The sequence below is a fragment of the Spodoptera frugiperda genome, chromosome 7 (genome assembly GCF_023101765.2).
Source record: "Spodoptera frugiperda isolate SF20-4 chromosome 7, AGI-APGP_CSIRO_Sfru_2.0, whole genome shotgun sequence".
NCBI lineage: Eukaryota > Metazoa > Arthropoda > Insecta > Lepidoptera > Noctuidae > Spodoptera > Spodoptera frugiperda.
This window is the reverse complement of record NC_064218.1, coordinates 9740908-9767814: the sequence shown is the minus strand read 5'-3', so window position 1 is coordinate 9767814 and position 26907 is coordinate 9740908. Positions and strand designations below refer to the sequence as shown.

General features: G+C 36.3%; 1 protein-coding gene across 23 annotated transcripts in view; it reads left to right on the top strand.

Moving 5' to 3' along the window:
• LOC118265767 (transient receptor potential cation channel trpm) overlaps positions 1-26907 on the top strand; it is a 241420-nt gene continuing 214513 nt past the window's right edge. For 15 of the 23 annotated variants that reach the window (XM_050695175.1, XM_050695172.1, XM_050695169.1 and 12 more), the window contains exons 1-2: positions 2-350; positions 19233-19298. In XM_050695175.1, the coding sequence (XP_050551132.1) occupies positions 261-350; positions 19233-19298 (156 nt within the window). In that variant the 5' untranslated portion in view covers positions 2-260. Of the gene's footprint in view, positions 351-19232; positions 19299-26907 lie in introns of all 23 variants that reach the window. The other 8 variants (XM_050695165.1, XM_050695156.1, XM_050695151.1 and 5 more) reach the window with 4 other exon arrangements.

Genomic DNA, 26907 nt, shown 5'->3' with positions numbered 1-26907 from the left:
CGGTCCGCAGTCGCGGTCCGTCAACGGGCGAAGTACCACGTGGTGACTCCACGTCCCGTAAATCAAAAAGTTTCTTACGTCAAATCAATGGATATAACCTAACACGCGCGTTTCGCAAATTTATTATAAGATGTGATTTATTTGTGTTGACGTCGCGATGGCCTGTTAATCACTTGTAATTGTGTGCAACAGTGACGTGCTGTGCTGTGCCAATGATGTGAATATTTTTTTCTGTGTTGTGTTGTATAAAAAAAGGAGTTATGAGTATCCAAAAGTGTTTGTTGGACAACTCCAGCAGGATGATAAAGGCGATGTCGACTGCCAAGTCGAGTACCAGCGAAGTTAAAATGGTACGTGCACTTTGTTACATTAGTTTGGCATAATAAGCGACCTTGCGTTCAAAAGAAAGCTGGTTTTTAGGTTATTATTCAAGAAAACATTACACATTTGTGTAAGTAAGTTCTTTATCGCAAAGTCATAGTTTATTGTGTGGTAACTACGTGATGGGTATGCGTTGTTTGGGTGTTGAATAAACTGTTGAACTTAATTTAATGTTTCTAACTATATAAACGTACTCAGTTACAAGTTTACATGTATTAAAATTACGTCACATCGAGAAACGTTTCCGTTGCTGCGGTGAATGCAGTATGGCATTATTTTAAAACAAAACACTGTAAAATTATAATAAAATCGCAACTAGCTCTTATTTTATGGGCAATAGAATATATTTTTCCACTTAGATCATTTTCTGGGGAATCTGATTAGAATTTATTAGCATTATGACTATCTTGAAGTTCGCACTGACCACATAAGATCAGCTGGCGAACTGTGTTTATTTAAAAAGTGTTCAAAACAAGGTCTATGTGATACGGACGGTATTTGAAATCTATAAATAGGTTTCAGGATACGTAAATGATTTAAAAATATTATTTTTAATTAGTCTGCTATGTTAATAATGTAACCAATTTTCCTCACCCACATTTCTGATTATTGTGGAATGAGTATTTTGAATCGTGGGAGTAAATTAATTAATTACAGTAATTATTATAAATATATGACTTCTGTAACGAGAAATGTTGCCCTATCTCTTAACGCCGTACTCAGAGTCATTTAATGGTTACTTAACTGAGTCCTTAGCAATTGTTTTCGATACAAAATCGTTACTAAGGAATAGTTTAAGTTATCATTCTTCAGTCTCAGAGTATGGCAGTTGGAGACGGAAACATTCCCGTTCATAACTGAAGTTAAATTAGTTTTTTTGCCGTAAATATTGTCTTACAATATTCTTTTTTACGGTAATGTAAATTTACCGTGAGTACTAAGTAAGACTATGTTACATAGGTATTGGCTTATTAGGAGTAGTGATAATAATGGTGAATAATATGTCAATTTAGGGCTTGTTGTATATATTTCTGACCACTACTAACTGCCATGTAAGTAATGGGATATTTAGTGGATATAACCAGTATTAAGGAAAGAAAGCAGCTAAATTACAATTTATTCGTTGTGTATTTTTATGGTAAAAGTCGTGATGGACACCCGAAACACCAGAGGCGTTAATAGTGCGTTGCCGGCCTTTTGGGGGTTATCATTAGTAGTCAAATCTAGATATTCATATTTGTATCTATTTTTGTAATCATTTAAATTTAAGGATATAATGGGAATTTATTTCAGTCTCTCCTTACCTAAAATCTATTTTAGTGTCCGTGTCAGTGCGGTGATTTATGAGGAATCAAATTCTTCCGCAGTGCGATGTGAGAGTTAGATTATGGTAATTTTGATTACGTTTTTCGTTTTTGACCTCACTTAAAGTAATCGTTATTTCTTCTGGTTATTTCTTAATTTTATTTGGGCTTGGTGATGAATCTAATTTGGATTTAAATTGTGACAAATTAAACAGTAGTTAGATTAAAAATCTTAATAAACATTGCGAAACAGACCATAGCTAATTAAGTTTCGTACACATTTTGTATGGAATAAAGAATTTTGACTTAACATCACACATCACCAGCCTACTAAGTGGCCACTGCTGACCAAAGGCCTCTTTTCGCATGGAGGTTTTGATTTTGACATTGACTTTAAAAGAATTTTTGACTTTGACTTCACAACACATCACCAGCCTACTAAGTGGCCACTGCTGACCAAAGGCCTCTTTTCGCACGGAGAAGATTTCGATTTTGACTTTAAATTTATCAAAATTGATCTTTTTAGACTGATCAATGTCATACCAGTGGTGCAATACAATTAAAATTAGTTTGTAAACCTGTGTAAGTTAGTATGTGTCATGCACGTCACTCGTAAAATCAATAGCGTAACTACAAATTAAGGTTCCGTGTACTGCTGCTATTGATGTCGTAATGGAAAAACCCAATCACTTGCAGTAATTAATGGTTGTTGGTTGATTCTATCCAAATCTGAACTAACCGCTGTACTCAGAGTCATTTAATGGTTACTTAACCCAGTCCTTAGCAATTGTTCTCGATACAAAATCGCTACTAAGGAATTGTTTAAGTAATCATTAAATGTCTCTGAGTGCGGCAGTAAGATAAGTATCAATCATTTAAGAAAGTCTATTTTAAAAGTCCAAGTACGTACTTGTAAGTCCTAAGTGTCAATGGGTGATGCTGGTTTCTTATCATTAGGAGATTCGTTGTTCTTGTTTGTTAGTCTTATTTGACTAATCAATTGCTGTTCGTTAGTCTCGCTAAAACTCGAGAACGGCTGGACCGATTTGGCTAATTTTGGTCTTGAGTTATTTGTGGACGTCCAGGGAAGGTTTAAAAAGTGAGAACAAAATGTTTGAGGCAATACATAGTTTGATTGGTCAGCTTGTATTTCATAAAAAATATGATTGCTTCTAATTAAACATCTTCTGGATGAGATAATGGTGTCTCCGATTGAGACTTGTTACTCGATAAAGAGCCGCTGTAGGTCGTTTCCAATTGGTCTATCTGAAAGTTATCGAGGAAGCCTGTTAGGCTGTAGATATTTTATAACTGATAATATGATTTGAGATTCTTTAGCCATGCCATTGATATTGAAATTCGATTGTGCAGGAACACACGTAACTTAATATATTTCTAGAAATGCACTACTAACTGGGTGTCTTTTATTTCAAGTTATATTTTGTAAGAAACACAGACTCCGGCAAGGAATTCCTTTCCTTAGCGGTTCGCACAAGGAAACTCGAAGCAAAAGGCTTCGTAGGTTAACGTAGGTTACGTCCATTTTTCACCATTTATGTTACGGTTATGACTCCCATGTAGGCAGTTACGTTATTGCCATAAAAACCGCCCACGATTCCATTCTCCATGCCATTTCTAAGTGCCCATGCCAAATAATAGGTACTTTGCTGTACTGGGAACGATCAACGAACCATGAAAATGGAATTTAAATAGTTTTGGCTGAAAAAATTGGCCGTTTAATGGAACCATTGCAATTCTTTTTCTTTATGGCTTTTCTTGAATATTCTTTTTAGTCGTCTTCATTACTTCTTTGGCAGAATGGCAAGACCATTCATATTAGGACCATTCATGTTGTCATATTAGGAGTTGTAGGAAGTTTCGAAATACACTTTTTCTGGGAATTATTAGAGCAAAAGCTTTAATGAGTTCTGCAAACTTTAGAACTTTTCTTAAACAGTTTAATTTGAGCTTCAAACGAGTACAGCCATGTAGTCTTGTATATATTCTTTTTTATTACTCTGATGACTATTTTTTGTCGTTAGCGGACCACGGGTTAGGAATCACTGTTTTAGACTAAGTCTATGGATTATGTATTATAAGTCTAATGGATTACGATCCATTTCACAATAATTCTAATCAAAATCTACAAGCGTTTCTTTGTCTAATGTTATGTGCATAATTAGGCACTTGAGTACCGTACCTACATACATACATAACACACATACACTTATAGATTATAATCTAACAATACACATTGGTTATTGAAGTGCCGCCAATGTTATCTCGCACTGTACAAGTATTGCTGTTAAATAAAATTATCTTTTTCGCCAAAACTCTCGACTTATGTTGATTTGTTTTGACGATATAGGAACTTTATTTGAAATGGTACTTATATTGTATGTACTATGTCATAAGTTAATTTAAAAAGATTTTTTTTTAATTTTCATTTAAAAATACCTATGAAAGGAACGCCAATGTTACTAGCTTCTCCTTGCTTCGCTCGCGTTCCCGTAAGTAGCCTATGTGTTATTCCACACCACAATCTATCCCAGTTCCAAATTTCAACTCGATCCTTTGAGCCGTTTTGACGTGGTTGAGTAACAAAAATACATACAAACACATAAATTCACAAACTTTCGGATTTATAATATTAGCCAATACATTATACATGCTACGTATGTATATGGATATAAGTATCATGTTTGCTATAACTGTTAAGGAACGTAATCTATCTTAAACAGAAATTCATCAAAATCAAGATAACGGTTTCAGGTGTGAAAGCGTAACAAAAATAAATTCACTTTCATTCTTACGTTGAAACGTAAACATTGGTTAGTTGGGGTGTCTACTTTTCATATTCCCATGTATTCCATAATCTATATACTCTCTCTTTCTTTAGCTGAAGAGTTTGTTTGTTTGTTTGTATATATGAACCGGCTAACCTCCGGAACTACTAGTCTGATTTGAACAATTATTTTTGTGTTCATCGTATCGTCTTCATTTATCAAAGAAAGTTATAGCTTATAGGTTAACAGAAATGAACCATCGTGCTATGGCCATTAGGAACCGGGCAGCGGGAAACAACGCGACAATAGGTAGTGATAGGTAAAATATGGTATAATAGTATAATACAATGGATAACATAATATTTTACAACGTTTACCATTGAAAACATTCCATTGTTTATAATAAAAGTTATTCATAAAAATGTTTATTGTTTTATTCACTACTCGGATTCACTGTTTGTTACGAGTAAATGGGGTTCAATATAGTTTAGGTGTTGACAGATAGATGATCATGGTGTTGTGTTGGGTTTGAAGGGAAGAGTTTCTACTGTATCAGCTATGTTAATAATAATAGTACAAATCTATGCATTTAAGTAAATAAAATGCTATGTAAAGCTACCACAGTTCACCTCAAAGAGTCATCAGACCACCACGGGAGCAGCAGGGCTCTGATCTGGAACTGTGGTCTACCTAACGGGTTTACCGGGGCTCCGGCTCAAAAAGCAGAAGTAGGAACGAGGTGGTTTTTAGTCAGTAAGAGTCTGACACTTTCTTATACCTCGTTCAAAGCGGGAGGAGACAATATATGATTTTGCCCCTTCAAAAAAAAGCTATCACAGTTCATGAGACAGAGCCTGGCGAGCGACAGCCGAAAACGGCGGAGCCTTAGCAATATCAATTATAGATTCCCTTTTTTATTACCTTTTAGGTACGGAACCTTAAAATTGAATAGTCACTATGTTAACATGCCGAATCGAAGCCATCGTTCAGCTGCCACTGGACATTTTTGACTATTTTTGTCACGTTGTCAGAGCAAGGTATGAAAGATTTTTTGAAAATTTCATCGGGATAGTTGGAAAATTGCAGATGTGCACATGTGCCAGGCTGTGGCTTGTCGATAATTACTGTAATAGTACTGTGTTAGCTGTGTTATGCATGTATACTGGTAGCAATCGGAGCTGCGGACTACCTAGCGGGTTTACCGGGGCTTCGGCTCGAAAAGCAGGAGTAAGAACGGGGTGGTTTTTAGTCAGAAAGTCTGACACTCCCTCTCGCCTCGCCTAAGGCGAGAGAAGACAATAGATGATTTGAAAAATACTGGTACAAATGTTATTTGACTAACTTTTAAACGTGCCTTATTTCCCGTGGTTTACATCTTGTTTAAAAGTACCAACATAGAACAGATAAACTCATTAAAAATAGCACAATTTGCGACAATTACCGCAGCGGAACAAATAGAAGTCTTTACTTCAATGTGTTTGAGGAAAAACATCAGTAAATATTATGTATCTTCTACATACAGTTGACGTTATTTTTATCCACACATACACAATACCTATATCCAACGTTTATCTATGTTTTATATGGAAAGATGTGTGCTATGGATGGCTTCCCTATTATCGAAACATCACATACTCGAGTATACTGCGCATCTTCCTCACACAGTGACATAGCTTAGTATCAGTGGAAACGGTCACAAAGTTTCACAGCTTAGTTATTAGTTACATCTTCGTAACATAGTTACCTACATAGCTCATCTCTGGTAGAAAAGCACCGTAATACCGGCTTGAAATTACATGATACATCCTTAAAAGCGTAGGAGTGTATCTTCCCGACCTTATCATCCCTTTGGCGGATCCTCCATTATTCACTGATGCTGTTGACCTATTCACATGATATTATTAATTTTTCCCCGAAAAAAGTTTTGCCCTGGAAAGGTTTTTGTATAAATATTTATACATTTTCCAAATGCCAATCTTGGGTAGAAAATTAGGTACAATCACGCATTTTAATATGGGAAGGCTGAAGAAGTGTTTTTTTTTTGATGGGGGAAAATTATCCAATGACTTCTCCCGCCTTGGGCTAGTCGAGAAGGAGTGTCAGATTCTTACTGACTAAAAACCACACCGTTCCTACTCCTGCTCTTTGAGCCAGAGCCCCGGTAAACCAGCTAGGTAGTCCCCAACTCCAGATAAGAAAAGAGTTGCATTCCTAACGTATGAGTAGCATTAATTTTTCTTTATTGTTTAGTTGTGTTATGGGCCCCATATAATATTCAGAGACACAACAACATCCATCCATGGAATATTATTACAAATTCCGTCCAAACAGAATTTTCGAAAATCCAGTTTTATTTATTTGTGTCTGACCCGTAAATAAAACCTGAAACTCTTTGCTTGGCAGTCGCAGTTGCAGTTCGAGATAGAAATTGTAATTCATAGCGTTAATCCTTCGAGAGATAAGCTAGAGAAAGTAAAATTGTGTCTAGTTTCTAGATGGTTGCAGCACACCGTAGCGTGTTGTTTGTCCGTCATTATTTAAGAAAGTAATTAAATTAGTTTCATTAAGATGGTCGTGCTTTGTGTTTTGGTTTGTAAATACAAAAAAAAATACATATTTATAGTTTGTAGTAGAAGTTTTTCTTTGCGGAATTCTAAGCCTAATGGAATTTGGTTCGGTTTTAGTCTGGCAAGTTTTGATAACATTTCCGGTGAAAGAGCTTGTCTACCATTTTGAGAAAAATAATAGGTACATAACACACGGTCCGGATCTGCGGATTATCTAGCGGGTTACCGGGGTTCTGGCTCGAAAATCAGGAATAGGAACGGGGTGGGTGGATTTTAGTCAGTAAGAGTCTGACACTTCCTCTCGCCTCGTGGCGGGAGAAGTCATTGGATGATTTTCACGTCTCAAAAAAGGAACACAATAAAATTATCAGAGAAGTTTATTCATGTTACAGTAAGTAGTAAGTTGGCATTACTACAAAACAAATATTTAAAATCTCATCATCAAAAAGCCTGACAGATTGGTAGTAGAAGAACGTACTTCACAAATTCAATACAAACGAGATTTTCCCACGATGTGTGAACGTGAGCCACCTAAATAGATTGGTGCACACAATTTTTGTTTGTACACTCGCATGAAATATGATCAACTGATGAAACTAGAAACTGCGAGCTATACTTAGGTACAGATATACGTATGTACGTGTCAATAGTGCTTTTAATTCATTGCTTTGTATACTTGAATTCGTTTATATACCGATTTCATTTAATTAGGAAAATTAAAAGTGTTATTTTACAGGGTTCAGTAGTTCTCTGATGAACTGTGGGTCCTTTACTTAAGTATTATGTCATAATCTCCACATTTTGTAGGCCTGCCTCGTCTATATCAATTGTGTAAAACCTTAGTGGGCTCTTACCTTACCCACGACAAGACTAGAGGTGGCGACAAATGTTTACTCCTCAGCTGTCAGTAATATTCTAGCAATTGTGCACATTGGCAATAATTCCTTAGGCAAAATTGGTATCCCTCCGGTGCCTATATAAAAAAGCAAGATTTGTGTTTATTTTTCGTAGTCTTGCTTAAGATGTATAAGGTTAAGATAGTATTCTGTGGTTAAGACTCTCTAGCAGTAAACTCCAAAACTGTCGTATACGTTTTAATAAAAATAAACAGCGGTGACGACAACTTTTCAAGTGCCTAGGTTATTATTTAACTTCGCTACGAGAATTATTGAAGTTGGCAAACACCCAAGCGTGGCAGCAATTAGTTGTAGTCGTAGTGGCATTGTGTTTTACTATCATAGGAGGTGGCAGGCTGAATTATACAATGGTAGGTAATACACTAGGGACTTACAAAAGGGCATTTAAGTTTTTTTGAGGTTTGTTGAGCTGTATAGATGTTAACAGTTCCTTTGACGGTGCATGCAATAGTTTAATACATTAGGTATATACCTAATCTCATTGACCTGTCTAAAACATAGTTGAATATCACTTTTTATGGTATAAGCCGGTAAACGAGCAGGCGGATGGTATAATGATAAGCAACCATCGCCGCCACCCATGGACACCAAACACCATAAGTGTTACAAGTGCGTGAGAGTTTTGAGGGTTAGAAATTTAAGGGTTGTTGAGAAATTGGCCATTGGAAAAATTAGTATAATTGGGCCTCAGAAACACAACGCAAGCGTTGTTTCACGTCGGTTTTCTGTGAGGCCGTGGTCGAGCTAGCCCATTCGTGCCGAAGAATGGCTCTCCTACGTTTAAAATCATTATAATAACAAAGATTGGTTTGCTTGACGGTGGACTGTCTATTCCAGGATTCATATTACCTAGGTAATCTGTGAATAAAACATGTGCATCATCTTTCTATTTGTATTTTTATTTAAGTTGACTTTAAAGCGAACTTGTGTAAGAAAATACGAAGATAAAAGATACAATACAACATGTACGTCAGACAAGCGCCTTACATGTAACAATAGCAACAAAACACGTTACAGTGTGTGTGCTATTGTAGAGGATCAGTGTGTTATATTATAAGCTTTGGTGTTTTCACTGGAAATGTTAAGGGGAGATAATATTATTTTATGAGCAAGATACAAGTAGTCATGTGTTGTTTAGTTCTTTCTATAAACGAATAATAGCATTTGTGCTCATGTTTTAGAAAATGGCTGCAACGATTTTGAAAAGATTTGGAAGCACGAAATATCAATGTGATCGACCACACCAATTTATTTTCTGTTTATATATTTTGTGTAAATGTATTCATTGCTAGAAATATTAATACATTATTTAGTTAAGTCAACCCAAACCTATTCTGCACTTTGAAACGAGCAGCTTGCTTCACTGATGGAAAGACTGACACACTATTATTTATTTCTTTATTTGTTGACATCTCAAAGGACCTATTTATTATTTAATTGGAATAAATGATATGACTTTGACTTGACAATAATCAACTTGCTTTTTAAAACAGAAACCAAAAGTTTAGTAATGTCAGTACTTAACCTACTGTCTACATCACTATCCTGAAATTGGGTTTTCCGGAGTCTGCAATAGTAGTATCTTGTGTGGACTGTAACAAATACCCACTGAGTTACCGGTACTGGTGGAACTAAACACAAATATTTGTTCAACGTTGAGCCGAACATCAGAGGGGAATACAATCCCAATATGGTACGTGATCGCCTTTTGATTTCCAATATGAATGTATGTTTTGTCCATTATAAATACGTTGGTAGTTATTGCGATTTGCGTTTATTTTATTATTTACTAGCAACCCGCCCCAGCTTTGCATGGATATATTATGCATGTATTATACATATAAACGTCTTGATCCATTGCGTAGTTTTAAAGATTTTAAGCATACAGTCTGCAGCTCAGTGTCATGTGATACAACTTGGAATAAAGCGTTTTTTATTTTCCGAAAGAAAACTAATTAAAAGTATTCTTGTATTCAACAAATTATTTTAAGTTCCATATTAAATAGTTTGCTATTTGCCAAACTCCAAGTTATTGAGACAGTATATCGTTTGCCGTAACTCGCGATCTTATCAGATGCGGTAGTTCAATCAAGCATTGAGTATAGTCCCAGTATAAGTAGAGAAGACATTAAAGCCGCACTCGCTGCGCCTGTAATAGACTCGCAAGCTATAATATTAATTAATTATTCACACGAGCCCCCCGCGGCTAACACGACATGGCGACACTATTGAATCGTACGGAGCCTTATTACTGACGGGGACGCTGGGATTTAAGTGTGGAGCCATGCTCCGGCTCGACTGGAGTGATACCACGGCCTCTCAGAAAACCGACGTGAAACCACGCAAGCGTTGTTTCCGTCACGTCGTTTAAATTCCACACCAAAAGGCCGGCAACGCACTTGCAACGCCTCTGGTGTTTCAATTGTCAATGGGCGGCGGCGATTGTTTACCATCAGGTAATCCGTCCGATCGTTTACCGGCTTATAACATAAAAAAACTTTGATCTTAAGACGAAGTTCATAGTCCAGCAGTGAATTCTAATGTTTGTTGACGTTGATGAAATACGAGTATTCTTCTTTGAGATAACTTTGTTTGTGTCAAGTTGCCAGCATTCATCACAAACTTCTTGTTCGTAACTTCCACACCTAGTCGACGTGTGAATGAAGTATCACACAAACTGACTGTCTCATTTATTATATTAGATTAGTTAAGATTAATGTGGTTCCTACACCTAACTTACTCTAGTAACTTTGACCCAAGGGACCTTAAAGTTTGGAGCCTACGGTGTTAACCCTGTTGCTTTCCTGATATGACGATACGTAGTTGTTGGTCGTACATTTTAGAGAAACATAGGGACTAACACACTGCTTTTGAATTTAATAAAATATTTACGTAAGTACTTAAAATGTTGCTGTTGTGTTGTTGTGTTTGAGTTTCTATTTTAGCTCCTAAGCAGGGCATTACTTATATAAGTACTTATATTAAGTCTTCTACTGGAGATAGATCTTGCCTATTGTAAATAGTTTCTTTATTATAATCCCCATGTCTCTGCGACTGGATTGGGTATAGTAGTTAAATCTCACGGTAACTATCTGTAACTTTTAGGACAAAATCATGAACAATTATATTGAAAAAATGACTGAAACTTTCAGTCTTTAAGCTAAGTAATTGTAAGTCTATTTTTCTTTCAATCTAAAATTTTGAAAATAATAATCAGCTTGCTTACAACGCAGGCTTACAACATAAATCAAGTTGTGTGTCGCACGCGAAATCAAGTCGCTGCCATAATTAAATTAAGTAAATATGAATAATTAACGCAAGCCGTGCTCGGCCGCGCCGCGCCTCCACAGTACATGAAAACATTCGGGCGAGAATACTGGGCGGGACCGCGGAACTGACTTCATTTGTGTAGTATACATACGTATATTACTTTTTGTAGGGTTATCGGTATTAATTATTATGTTACTCTACGTGAGTAAGCCTATTCTATACTTTTTAATGAGGAACTCGACTAGTTTCAAGCAATTCTAGAGGCTCATACACATGAGCAGCTTTCCGTGACACACGACGCGATGTAGTCGTAGTAGCACACAGTACAGTAGCATCACGACAATCATACATAATAATGAATTTAGTATGTCACACGAAATTTATAATAAGATTATCAGTATCTTTTGTGTACTTTAAATGCAACTTTGGCTCATGAATTCTTCTTCAACTTTGACGAATTATAGCATGAATAGTCATGCTTCGCTTGTTGTAAGATATCTTTAATTGTCTCCTAATTAGGGATTAAGTATAATAAATTAACTAAAAAACACAGTTTGCTCACGTATATTAATTGAGAAAAGCTCGACTAGTTTCGAGTCACCGAGGGACTCTTTATTATGGGCAGCGTGCGCAGACTCGGCAGCGTCGCGCCTACGCGTCTACTATTAACATAATATACGTGAACAAACCGTAATTTTTAGTTAATTTTGTATGTCTCACGTTAGGGATCGTTCAGCATCGTTTAGGCAAAAATCAACTATTAAAATAGTTGATTAATGTTGTGGCGTATTACACGATTATCAATATTTCTAAAAGGCAAATCAAACATTACTTATAGTAAAGGATTCCATCTTCATTAACCAATCTACGTTCCTACTCCATAACTACGACAACGAACGTAGCCAGATAAATAAGTGAAGACAAATTAATTAACCGCCTTACTGCTTATAACATAGGACTGAAGATGGATCATCCTGCTACAATATTACATATTTTATGTACCCAGCACCGTACAGCACCTGTTTAATTTTAAATTATACGTGTCGTACCGTTGTTACGTCGTCGTTATTTTCTGAGCAGTTAGGTTCACGTTTATAATAACTTTTATATGTAGCAGTGTACATCTAACAAGCAATTTTAGTACTTAATCAAACGAAGCAGGGTGTTTTTTGCTGAAAATATTGAGTAAACATCCGAATGTGAGAAGACAAGTACAAGAAATGTACCCAATTATATATAGAGATGTCGATATGGAAAGGGGAACAAATGTGTCAGCACTCTTAGATCTTTGTAGGCTTTAGCGGGTTACCGAGGTTCGAAAAACAGGTGTAAGAACGGCGTGGTTTTCAGTCTGTAAGAGTCTAACAATCTCTCGTCTCGCTCAAGGCGGGAGAAATCAGAGGACGACTTTTCCCCCTCAAAAAAGGCTTCTCCTGTAAAAGCAATCTTCAGTTCTTCGCATCCAACCACAGTCAGCCGTTTTGGCGCGGATATTATCACTTCGCCTGACTTAACGGCGCCCTACGCTAAGTTAAGTAAGTAAAATTCACATCTGGAGCTGCAGACTACATAGCAGGGTTACCGGGGCTCTGGCTTGAAAAGCAGGAGTAGGAACGGGGTGTTTTTAGTCAGTACGAGTCTGACACTCCCTCTCGCCGCGCCCAAGATGAGAGAAGATTATGATGATTTATCTCCCTTAAAAAATGTAAAGTTCACATGTATCCGGTATATTGCGTTTAGGGTTTGGTATTTTTAAATTTACATAATATAGTTATCATTATTACTATGAAGTAGGAAGTAAGTAGGCTTGTCTCTGTCATGAGACCCGTATAATAATGTTCACGAATGGCCAGTGCGTGCTTAAAGTCAATTCTATAATTTTGGTCAAATAGTTTTACGAGACCGAATCGTATTTATAAGTACGTTTACCTTACTATATAGAGTAGAGTCAGGCGTTACTTGGCGGAAATCCGTGATCTACTTACAATACAATTTTTTAGTTTTATTTCGAGCCGCCGAGTCAACTCCTCCTGAAGATGCTCCGTGGAGGAGCGAATCATATGTCGATTGTTGCGTGTCGTGTGAGTTCTTGTATTGCACCTCTGTTGCGTGAGCGGGAGGATGGTGCTGCACACCGCATGCTGCAAATACATTTATAAGCGGAATTAAAACTAAACATTTATTGTATTGTTAGTGTACGTCTATATTAAAGCAGTTCTTCCTTGCGGATTCTTTTTAAGTTCCATGAATCGATAATGCGGCAGGACTCCTTTTTAAGAAACGATTTTTCGAATGTGGGTAAGTATACAAAATTAACACGTGTTCTTTATAGACTTGATGAACTCTTAAGGTTGAATTATATTTTTCCGTACCAAAAGACCGCTCTCCGACAGATTTATTTATCTCTACACAAATCGTTCCATATCGTCCTGTGTCAGACAGACAAACACATAGGTAAATTATTATTAAAAGCATTGACATATATATATAAAATGTCCTAAATCCCAAGTAGATAAAATCGGGAATTACTTCAGGTACGGCCTTCAGTATAATCAGCTACAATAATATGGTACACAGCGAGTTTGATATCAAAATCCCCCCTCCTCCCAAACACCCCGACTCAATTAGTTCTACGTGTTTAGTTTACATATTTGTGTGACAATGATATTTGGGCTTTTATGTTTCCGAAATGGTTAATATCTGTTATTTAGTTTAGATATTAATGTCATAGGTATGTAATATTAGGATTTGGAACTATATTTTGTTAATAACTGTCGTGAGACTTTCGTAAATTTGTTGAGAAAAGCTCTACTAGTTTCGAGTCCCACAGGGACTGTAGCCTACTAGTAAAATTATTTTATCGGGTCTGGGTGTCATTTTTATGTGAACTTGTATGTTAGTAAACGTACCCACGACACAGGAGAAAATCCTATTGTGGGACAAAGTTAAAAAAAAAATCATGAGACTATAAATTCTACACAGAATATGTACTCAAACTTTACTTATATACTTACACAAAAAGATATATGATCACATCTACATACGAAATGTTCTTACATTATATTATGTAATAAACAACAATAATTTACGAGACCGCATAAAATTATGGTTTTTCCAAACAAACGTTCATAATATTTATTCTGTATTTAAAATAGTGTCTGAAGTGATGTATGGCGCCAGTCCATCACTAATCGTCATATATTATGTAGTTGATAAATATTGTTACATTTCATGAAGAAAATAAATGTAAATAAATTATAATTTCATGTCATGTAACATATAATATATTGTTGTCATTGATTTTAACCAGAGTTCTATAAAAAATGACAAATGATTTACATTAGGTACTCGTATATATCATTGCTTTTCATTTTCAAATGAAAATATTGTAGAAAATTATATTTATTTGTTGACCAACCTTATTTATCCCATGGTTAACGATTGAGTCAACTAAGAAGTACCTTTTTTGAGGGGTTGAAATCATCCAATGGCTTTTCCTGCCATGGCCGAGGTGAGAGGGAGTGTCAGACTCTTACTGACAAAAAACCACTCCATTCCTACTTCTACTTTTCAAGCCTTCGCTCTAGAACTAAAAGGTAACTATTTACTACATTCTAATAGAAACTAGGTAACATTACCTACTCTATGCTATGCCTGAACTTTTAAACTACCATGTCAAATGCTAAATGATAAATGATATTTATTTCAGTAAATAGGTTATAAAATAACACTTTTACACGTCAATATTTTAAATAGGTAGATGAGGCCGGCATTTCCTATCCGACTACTCTGAGAAGAAATGTCGAAACAAACTCAGAGGTCATAGTCTCTTTTAAAGTCCAGACAATGAAATAGAGGATAATGTGAGAGAACCATCTGCAACTGTTCATTATGTTAATGATGACCATCCTTTCTTGTGATTGAATAGATTAGCAATTATTTTAAAAGTCCTCTAAAGGTTTAATAACTACTTACTTGAATAAGTTTAGCAAAGAAATATCGAAGATCTAGGTCACGCTAATTACCACAATACTTACCCTGAACTACAAACAATATAGAAATGAAAGACAAAACAAAAAAACCTCATGAATATTTAGTTGCTTTGTAAGTTAATTTCGCCAAGCTAGAACAATGAACAGCTAATTTTCAGCTACATAATTTAGTTTTTATTAAAACCTAGCAAGCTCTAGGTTTCATTTTAAAATTCTGGACCTAAACATGCAAATTAAACGTGAATTATATATTCAAGGTTTAGGCAAAACGCATTTAATTAAGGCTTAAAATGCCTGAAAAAATGTTGCCGTAATTTTAAATATTGCAACGTCACGCCTTTTATCCCAGATGAGGTAGGCAGATACGCATATTACGGCACATAATGCCGCTATACAATGTACACACACTTTTCACCATTGATATTATACGAGATAAGACCCATGTAATAGGGGGTGAACCTATTGTCATATACTGGGCACAATTCCAGGCTCCGTGCTACTACTGAGTTTAAAACCGAAAAAATCCAAGTAATACTTTGCCCGGCCCGGGCATCGAACCTGAGATCCCTTGTCCGGCAGTCGCATTTGCGAACACTAGTCCATCGAGGCAGTAATTTTAAATATTTACGATTAATTTTCTAAAAAACCATTTTCATGTGAATAATATGTACAATTTAATTTTTAGATTTTATTAAGTCTTTACTTTTTATGAGCACTGGGGATGGTTGAATCGGTTTTTTGTTTTAGTATTTATGCCCCATTTCAGGCTAAGTTTGGATTGGTGTCTAATGTATTATAAAAAAGTTTATTAGCTTTAATGGGACTATGTAGTATAATGTAACACACATAACTATAGAGAACTTGTATTATGTTTTGGTTAGGTATAAATGAGACCATTGGGAAAGGGACCGGTTTCAGTTTTGCAGATATTGGGACAATGATGTGCTTAACGCTTTTCTAAAATAATGTAGAATAGAATCAGACGTTACTATGCGGAAATCAATGCTACACTAACAATACAATAGATTTTTATAGATATCTTATAAAACTAAAAATATATCCTGTAAGCGGAGTAAAAACTAAAAATCTATTGTATTTTTAATAATATTAACATTGTCATGTCAAGCAATTACCTTTTAACGCAACAACACTATTGTAATTTTTAAGTAAATTAAAAAAAGGAGTGTTCTCAGTTTGATCTGTATGTATGTATTAGTGTGTGTTTGTGGGCGATTAGCTCGCTTTTGTCTGAACAGATTTTGATGAGGTTATCACTATAGTACTTTCCAGATTTAACAAAAAAAAAAGAAAAGAAGATGTCAAATAAAATTGTGACAAGTCCCTTTAAAGAAAAAACATTTATCTGTGTCAGCTGGAGCTCTACTTATCCAAGAACATGAAGAACGACCTCTACCTAACCTTTTAACCATAATCTTGGCCCTCTTATCACCACCTCTCAAGTGTCATTATTTACAATTCGACACTCATCCTGTCATTAAGATCTAAAGATCTATACACGTCTGGATCATGCGCCGACGCCGGTGCAGGTGTGTGCGCACGCGCCGTCCGCAATGTTTATATAGCGGGGATGGGTTATGTAAACATTGCTCCGGGTGGTCGATAGATTTATTGATAACGAGCTCTTATGTGCGTGTGATTGTGAGCTGAAATGCGAAGACTGTTTCTGATTTTATATTAGGTATACATCTTGTGTCTCACTACTAGAATTAAGGTTGTAAAGTGACCCGCGGCTGCGGACTACCTAGCGGGTTTACCGGGGCTCCGGCTGAAAAAATAGGAGTAAGAACGGGGTGGTTTATAGTCAGTAAGAGTCTGATACTCCCTCTCGCCTCGTCCAAGGCGGGAGAAGTCATTAGATGATTTCCCGCCCTCCAAAAAAAAAAAAAACATAATTTATTCATTTTAACAAAACAGATACCGTTTAATACCACAACATTTCTAATCAACAATTAAGCGTAAGTTACTCCTTAGTACATTAGCTACCTGCCAATAAAAGTCCCGTCAAAATCGGTCCAGTCATTTCAGAGATTAGCCGGAGCAAACAGACAGAGAGACAGACAAAAATAAAATAAAAATTGGTGTATGTTTCGTATGTAAAAGCGGATATTCCAATATTACAAATAGATTGATACTCCAGTTTTATTTATTAGTGTAGAAGAATCTATTGTCTAAAAAAATCTATAAGAAAAACAATGATAAGTCATAATGATAGATTTCATTCATAATTTTCATTTGTTTACCTTAGATTAGGATGAACAGCAGACGTTCTCAATCGACAGTATTATGAAGATGAAGATTAGACTCAGACACGTTAATAATAAGATCTCATTTAGATAAACACAGTGTCAGTTTAGTTTATATTAGCACTTAATTGTGATGAAATGAAACAATACGTTTCATATCTTGTAGGAGTATGGACTGAAAATGTACATGGTAAATGTAGCTCTTTAGCAATTGTAATAGGGTTGGTTTTTGTGTGTGTGGAAGGATTTTGAATTACAGTCGACTCTCGTTAATTCGAAATTCAAGGAAAATCTTTAAATAGGTATTTCAAATTATCGAATGTACGAATTATTGAATGGTTCGAAATTTGAACTTGCCTCAGAATTTAGGTGCATACATCTGCCAACTCTAAGATCTCTGTCATCTGTCTCTTTCACTCTGCAACTTTGAATTGTCGACAGTTTGACGTGGTTTGACGCCGATGAGTTCGTATTGACGAGTCATTTGGTTGGTCGTTGCAAAGACTTTTTTGTTAAAATTACCAGGTGCACAAAAATGTATTGTTTTTTTTAATGCCCCACATTAGGATTATCTCCTGTGTCGTGGGTGCGTTTACAGACATACACACATGCACATGACACCCAGACCCGAAAACACAATTTGTGGATCACACAAAAAGTTGCTCCGTGCGGGAATCGAACCCGCTACCCATCCGCTACCCAGTTGCCCAGCCATCGCGTCAACCGTGCAACCAAGTTCTGAATATTAAGAGACTTTCCAGGACTCTCGGGATAACTTCGAATTACCGAGTTTTAGAGAATTACTATCTATATTTTGGAGAAAAACCTATATACAGGTAACATGAAGACAGTTTTTCAGATAAATAGGGATGCCTAAAAACTGTTGAATAAGTAATTTACTTATGTAAAATTTTTTTGCTTGTGGATATGTCATTAAATTTTTATGTACACTAGTCTTTACTTTTTATGAACATAGTACCACAGGGTATAATCTACTTGTGTTAGAGTTTTGTTTTAAAATTATGTTTTATTTCAAGCTAGGTCTGGGATATGTGTCGTAAAAAAGTTTTCTAATTACCTATATTTTATGGTCTACTCACGTAACAGTGTGTCAAAATAACTCGACTAGTTTCAGACCTTAATGGGAGCTCATAATCGCATGACTGGTGTGTAAAATCTTTGTTATTAGGTATATTGTTTGTAATAGAGATGATGATGGGATATGATAATTAAAAATCTATTTAGTCCGTCAGTTAGATAATGAAAAAATATTAGACACGTTTTTTATTTTTATTTTGTTATATAAGATAACCCGGACCCGGATAAATGGACCCGGGTACGTCCTAAAACTGCGACCAGCCACCGAGGAATGGGCAGCAGCATTCTCAAATTTATCGGTGACCTAACTGCGATCCCCAAGCCGCCTGCCAAGCGTGGGGATTATGGCAACCCCCCCCCTTTAAGGGGGAGGCCTTTGTTCAGCAGTGGACGTCTCTCGGCTGATGATGATGATATAAGATAACAATACTTAGATAAAACGAATCAAAGTTGACGAGTGTTAAATATTTTTTTAAGGAGTATCGATGGAGTATCGTGCTCGTTCTTCACCATTCGAAGCTACACTTTGGAACGAGCACCTACCTTATTTCTTTTATTTGACGTTTCAAAAGTGCCTAATATAGGATTAATTGAAATAAATGCTTTGACTTTGACTTTGATTAACACGATATTTATACATTTCTTTTGTCCAGGGTGTCCACAGTGGTTTGAAAAAAGTTGGTCTGGCGATGCTGTCTCTGTCACTCCCCGAACATAAAGTTAGTATTGTGTGCGCATGAGTACATGATGATTTTGGTTTTGAAAACAGCTTCGTGTGTTCAATTATAGATCTTGATAATATGACATTAGGTTTGTTATTCCTTTAATGAAGAGTTTAGATTCAAAATGCGACTTGTAATATATTCACTTTTCTATACTTATAGTTTCGGCATTTAAGTAATAAGTTTTATTTCAGTATGGTCAGCTAATTACGAATTAGCTATCACTATCCTGTTCTTAAGGTATAAAAGAGAATTTTAAAATCGAAAAATTATTAAAAGATTCTGTAGTTGGCCCTTTTTAGGGGGGAAAATCATCCAATGACTTCTACTGCCTTGGACGAGAGAGAGTGTCAGACTATTACTGGCTAAAAACCACCCCATTCGTACTCCTGCTTTTCGATCCCGAGCTCCAGTAACCCGCTTGCCAATCCGCAGCATCGGTTTGTAGTTTGCCATAAGATTATTGGGAATCCAATCCTACATCCCGTTGGTAATCCATGTGATTACTCAGTCAAGAAGAAAATGTTTTTGCGTGATACTTTTTCATGATAATCTGATAAACCTTCAGCCTGCCACTGTAATGGTTCCATAATGACCTCAGTATCATAATGGCTTGCATTGAATACTGACAATGACAAATGAATGGTGTCGCTGTGACAAACAAAATGGTTGACTTAAATCCCTGAGATTGCAAGATGAGCATGTTTCGGAAAGATGCTTAGCTACAATCTGATATGGTATAATTAATTAATGGGATTAATTATTGTACCTTTCATATTTTAAGTAAAGGATTTTGTATTTTATACCATTATGTAATGTTATACCTTTACATTAATGTGTGGTTTTAGCATGTTTGAAGTGTGAAGGATTTTTTTTTTGCGTTTTTGAGTGAAATATCCCGCAGTGGATGCAGAGACAGTACTTCCTTTTAGTAGTTATAATTATAGTAATCGCCAGAGTCGCAGGGACCTAGTAGATGCAGGTGGCAAGCTGCCGTTCGTCGTGGAGGACTAAGGGGGAGGTCTTTGTCCAGCAAAGGATGTGTCCTGGCTGTTGACGATTAATTATACTGATGGAAGCAAAAATGAATAAAGGATAGGATAGGATAGGTCCAGAAAGAAAGATTTAATGTTGAAATTTTTTTTGACTAAATTACCAAATATATCCTCCTAAGACACAAAGATTTTTTAACAACATATAAACAAACAACCTATAAATAATAGCCATCTATCCTTTTCTTACAACAACTAGTCTAGATTAAGGTTCAGCCTGCCTCATTCCTTACTCTAGCAACACCATTTATATTCATAGAACACCTAAATCCTAGAATAAAAGAATTCTCCGAAATCTGTTCCCATCAATCATGATTTAACGAATCAAAATGTGACCCTCAAGGAGGACATTTTCTAAATGAGCATCGTTCTAGAACACATAAAAAAATAGTGAGTGGGTAGTATCGACGTTCCCTCTGAGATCGGACACGGATTGGTCCGTTTCGGACAAAACATGTCCCCATTCGTAGTCATTCACCGATTTGAATGCTGTTGGAATGGAAATCAGTTGACATATTGGATCCGAGAAAGGTCTTGTTGCCTACTTTTATTTTCATTGCCCTTTAAAAGTCCCTTCTAGGCAGTTCTTTGTAAACCTATTTTTAGTTGGAAGCAACAGTTTGTACGCTACGTTGGAGACTGGATAGTCAATAATAGTTGTTACTATTTTTGTTCGAATGTCAATCTCTACACATTTTTCATTTTTTTGCTCAGTGCTCCACTTTATTCAACCTGTGCTACGTTAGCTCATCATAATGAATACGAATAATGCTATGTAGTCTATCTATAAATATCTCTCATATCGTTTTTATGGTAAACGAGCAGAAGAATTAGCTGATAAGCAATCGCCGCCGCCCATGGACACCCGAAACACCAGAGGCGTTACAAGTGCGTAGGAATTTAAGAGTTGATGGGGATCAGGGATTGGAATGATCGAGAAGAGGGTATAATTGGTAACCTCACTCACACAACGAAACATAACGCAAGCGTTATTTTACGTCGGTTTTTTATAAATCCGTGGTATCACCGCCGCCGTCGAGCTGGCCCATTCGTGCCGAAGCATGGGTCTCTCACACATTCCCAATCTAAATTAGACTGAATACCTAAGCATAAGTTTATCATCGGTCTTCAACAACTTAGAAGAAAAACTCATTGACCACTTTCAGATCGATAACTAGGTCAATAGAATCACGACACTAGAAATTCCAATATAATGACTGACGACGATGACGTGCACAGATAATAAAATCACGGGAGATGCGCACGAGTTGATGACATCGCGTCAAAGTTAACGACTACGTGATAAAATGGCGCTCCGTGAAACAAATTCAATTGACACTTGTCCGCTGTTGGCTCGTTAGCGATGTCCAATGTCGATGTCAGTATATTGTTCTAATGACTTCCTTTTTGTTCAAAAATGCTGTTGTACAAAAATTGTAGCAGGCTCAGCATGTCTATTTATATCTGATTGCTATGTAAGCGATATACTCCTAAGATCATGTTTGAACATGTACTCACAAGTTTAGTTCTGTTCACTTTCTATAGCAGGGGTGCCAAACTTTTTGCTGGTTGAGGATAACTTTTATAATTCTTGTTAAGTTAGGGACTACTATTACTATCACTTTTTTCATGTGGTCCCACAATCTGATTTTCTTATTAACTCATAAAAATAAGGACTTTTGTATTATTGATATCAGTTGCTATTCTCAGTTGTCTCATCTAAGTTGTACCATCCTTCAAGGATGTTTTTGAGGCCGGAATATCGTCCAATGACTTCTCTCACCTTGGGTAAGGCGAGAGGGAGTGTCAGACTCTTACTGACTAAAAAACACCTCGTTTCTACTCTTGCTTTTCGAACCAGAGCCCCGGACAACCCGCTAGTTACTCCGATGCTACAAGGTTAGAAATTAAATGCGTAAAATATTTTCTTTAAAACCCTGACTAACTGTTTCCTTGAGATAATACAAAATACATACATCAGTCATCTAAGACAGTGTTTGCGGAGGACCGGCGTTATAACATGAGCGATCACCACAAGTATATGCCAAGTGGTGATAAACTGCATTATTAATAGTATGAGGTACGAGGAGGACCCGTGAGGGTAGATAGTGTGGCCTCGTCTTGAACCAATGATATCAGTTTGCTAATTTTATATGGAAACATCTGCTACTCGTATAGTGCCTTCTATTTAATAGATATTAATATATATGGTTCTGTCTTTGGTGTTATAACTAGAATATAACTAGAATGAATAAGGGAACAAGGATTGGTAGTTCAAAATAAACATTATTGAGTAAGTTAGGAGTTCAATTGTAATAAAAAAGAGTGCATTGTCAATAATGAGATAGATAGAGCTAAGATAGAGACGCTGCCTACTTACAAAATCTGTAGAGCATCTGCTTCGTTGTATCAGTGAAGTTACCGAAGGCCCAATTACACCTCACCTAAAATTCCTAACCACCTAAAAGCCTGACGCACGCACTTATAGCCTTTGGTGTTTCGGACGACAATGCAGCGGCGGCGATTGCTAACCACCAGGTGTTCTATTTGCTCATTTACCGGCTTATTTCATAAAACAAAACTCATATAAAGGTAGCTATATAAATAAAGTTGACTTCGTAGGCGTTTCCTTACCGATATCTACCGCTGCGTTTGTGAGAAACTGAACTTGTTGCAAGATATTACGCAAAGTTCTGCAGAATAATACGATAAGGAAGTCAAAGTGAGCACGTGGTGCTTAGTACCTACTCACGTCAAGTCGTATCCAAGTAAGTAATCCTCGCCAGAATGTCACACGCATCGACGGCGGTGTGGGGCTATGAGAACCGCTGATGTGTTTTGGAAGGGTTAATGAAGAAAGTACCTCTGAGTTTGTTTCGGCTTTTCTTCTCAGCGTTGTCGTATAGGATAGGCCTCATCTAGTTATTTTAAAGATTTACGTGTAAAAGTGTTATCTTATAACTAAATTGCAAAATAAATATAATCATTTATAATTAATTATCATTTATAAAGGAGATTTTATTTTCTTTTGAATGGGATCTTAGGAAATTTTCTTTGCTTCTCTTTCAATGATAATATTTACTTCTTCATGTCCGTTGAATGCAACGGGTTTTTTCGATAATGCTTTTGCGATCATACTGACTTAGAGAAGACTTTTGTGTGGCAGGCTTAGAATCTAACTTTGAATTGTAAGCAACCTTTACCGAAATTGTACATGTAGCAATGAGTTTGACGTCCTACGAACAAAGTATTCCAAGCCTGTTTTGTACAATAATCTGTTTAATCCAACAAAGACTACATTCTTAATGAAAACACACCTTTAGCTCATCATCCATAATTAGAATATTACTATCATCCCACACAACTTCAGCAAACGTTATCTTTTACTGCCTAATAAAATTTATTGGGCTTCACTAAAACGCTGGAACAAGCGCAAAACATGCTAATTTTCCATTCGACAGGAATTACAATTTGTTTGTGCATTTCGTGAAGCTTTCTCTGTTGTACAATTTATACGCTGCAGCGCTGCCAAATTATGTTCATTAAGCGAAACAAATAAATGCCTGTGTTAAATGTTCTTTGTCTTCTACAGTAGGTAATTGATTTTGTTTTTACAAGTATTATTAAGCTGATGAGTTGTAAACTTTAATTATAACAAATAAATGAAAAATAATGTTATTTTTTATGTAGGTCGAATGAGACAATGCTGAATTTGATACTTATTGACGTCATTGGTTCATAAATTGGTGTCAGTAACCATGCTTTTACTCGTTGGTTAGTTTGCGTTTGGCCACCAACCCGCTTACTGTCAGGACGGCGATGCAAAGATGTGGCTGAGGATGGAGAACACAGACTTAGAAAGTACCTATCTACTCTGACCTTGAAAAGACCCGGTTGTATTGGTCAGGAAAAAATATATTATAGTGCAAAGGGAGATTTATAATATATTTTAGCACAACATCAATCGCTGTCCTCATGGCCCCCTCGCCCCACTTAGCAACAGCGTCGGCTTACACGGTGAGAATGTTAGACGCAGACGCACAGGTAGACACACGACTCCTTTGTATAAACTCCGAGCTATTATTGTGTAATCCGTGCCCTGTACTCACGGCGAGGTTGAATAGCACGTGGAACTATGAACTCATATTAATAAAAGGGAGTAATAAGATATTATACTGATTGGGAAAACATAAAGGTGAGTGACTACAACATTTACTTGTAATAGAACAGTTGTGTTTCGTTGTGTGAGTGAGGTTACCGGAGGCCCAATTCCCCCTTCCCAATCTTCCCAATCCCTGATACCTCAAAAACCCTTAAATTCCTAACCCCCAAAAGGTCGACAACGCCTCTGGTGTTTCAAGTGTCCATTGCCTCTGGTGTTTCAAGGGTCCATGGACGGTGGCGATTGCTTACCATCATGTGATACTTCTGCTCGTTTGCCAGCTTATTCCATAAATATAATACACTACAGTTAAGCTTTTCTCCATTAATATACCTATGTGAGTAAACTGTGATTTTTATTTTAGTTAATTTAGTATGTCTCACCACAATTATTATAAAAATATATATACACGGTGCTACAGTAGATTATGATCACAATAGAACAACAGAGGTTGGTAGCTAATATAACGATTAGCCTAACTCCAGACTTTGTATTATAAGTGCTCATTTTTCCAGATAAAACCTATGACAAGAGGGACCTAGAAACTTGTATATTAATCGTTGTAGTTGCGTTTATTCTTAATAGTGGCACACTATGTATATTTGAACCTAGTGCTTGTACAAAAACTTAATTTGAAAGTCATCTTCAAGGAATAAAGAAAACAGTTCTATTAAGTAATTTTATAGCAATTTAGACTTTATTCCAATCAAGATAGTAAGTAAATGTAAAAAAAATTGCTTGTAAATTATTCAGGCAGTATATCGTATCGTTCCGGGAATGTCAAGCGGTCCCTACTTAAATCTCTTTAGGCTTATGTTACCAAATCGCGAAATGAGTTTTTTATCCGTTTATTTTTATACAGTGATCCGAATATTTCAGCAATATCGGGTTTTACGTGATTATGTTTTGATTTTTTGATGATGTTACGTTTATAGTCTGGTATACCTATTTAGAATATTTTTTCCGTTCTGTTTTCTGCGCTGCTATAATTCGTAGTTAAAGATCGTATCTACCAGTATCTAGTCATGAAGCTACATTTTGGATATTTACGCATTTTTGTGTGAGGCGAGAGGGAGTGTCAAACTCTTGCTGACTAAAAACCACCCCGTTCCTACTCCTACTATTGAAGCCGGAGCCTCGGTAACCCGCTAGGCAGGCAGCTGCTGGGGGAACATTTACGCTACGATTTTCTTGTGTTCCATTTTGTTTACGTTTTAGGTCATTTAGCATTAAATCGCTTTTTGATTCAATTACTAGGTTTTTGTTAAACGGTCCACTTTGTTTACATACTTAGATACTTCTTCCTTTTTTTGATAATATCTATTTAAGAATTAGGTATCTTCACTATTCTTAGTCCATTTTCTAATCATCTGCAATGCGCAAACGCAAAGGACTGAGGAGGTCGCGTGATAGGGTCGTGAGTGATAATGAAACATCTCACTCCCTTACATAAATACATAATTATGTTAATGTAGTTTACTATCACTCACATAAGTATCTACTTACAGTTGAAAATGTTAGAACAACTATCATATTATTGTATATAGCTTTTATTTCTTTGGTCAGTGATAGCCCTTTTTTTTTTTTTTTTCAGTGATAGCCCTATGAATGGGATCGTCGGTAGAGGGCGCCCTAGACATCATCACCGCCAATCTGGTCGATATATACCCTTTTCAACCAGATTGGCGACATAGGAATTAAAAAGGGCCAAATTAAAACTGTCTTTAACTGTCAAAGTCAAAGTCAGAATTATTTATTTCAAACCGGGAAGGCACTTTTGAACGTCAAAGCCTGGACACCATGGCGATGATGTCAAATCCCTCTAAAGTAGGAGGTGTTTTGTTCACCAGAAAAGGCAAGTTCTGACCACTGCATGATGAGACAATGATGTAGTGCTCAGTATACAATCAAAACTCAGCCGTAAATGGGGACACGTGTCAGCTTTATCAGACAAACTAGTAATTTTCTTAGTAATATCTTGTTTTTTAAAACTTTAGTCTTAAAGAAATGATGACAGCAGTCCGTCCACGCAATTTGCGACCTAATTGACGTAGTAGACATAGTATGAATTTAAACAAAATTTTCCTCTCGCCTGTCGACGTTTGCCTGAATGTAGCTGTGTATCTACAGCTGTAGTAGCTCTGATTAAGTGGTTACACAAAATTGTTTGATTGTGGTACACTTATTTACACGCGCTTGATAAGTTAAGTCGGCGAGCGCACGAAGTGTGCTTGCAGCGGCGGCGTGCTGTTATAAATTAAAATGAATATTTTTAATATGAAAATGATTTTTTACAATAATTTTTAAAATGCATTTTGTTTGTTTGATAAACACTTTTGAATGTGAAGAGAATTTTAATTATTAAATAATGATAATTCGAATAACGAAATAA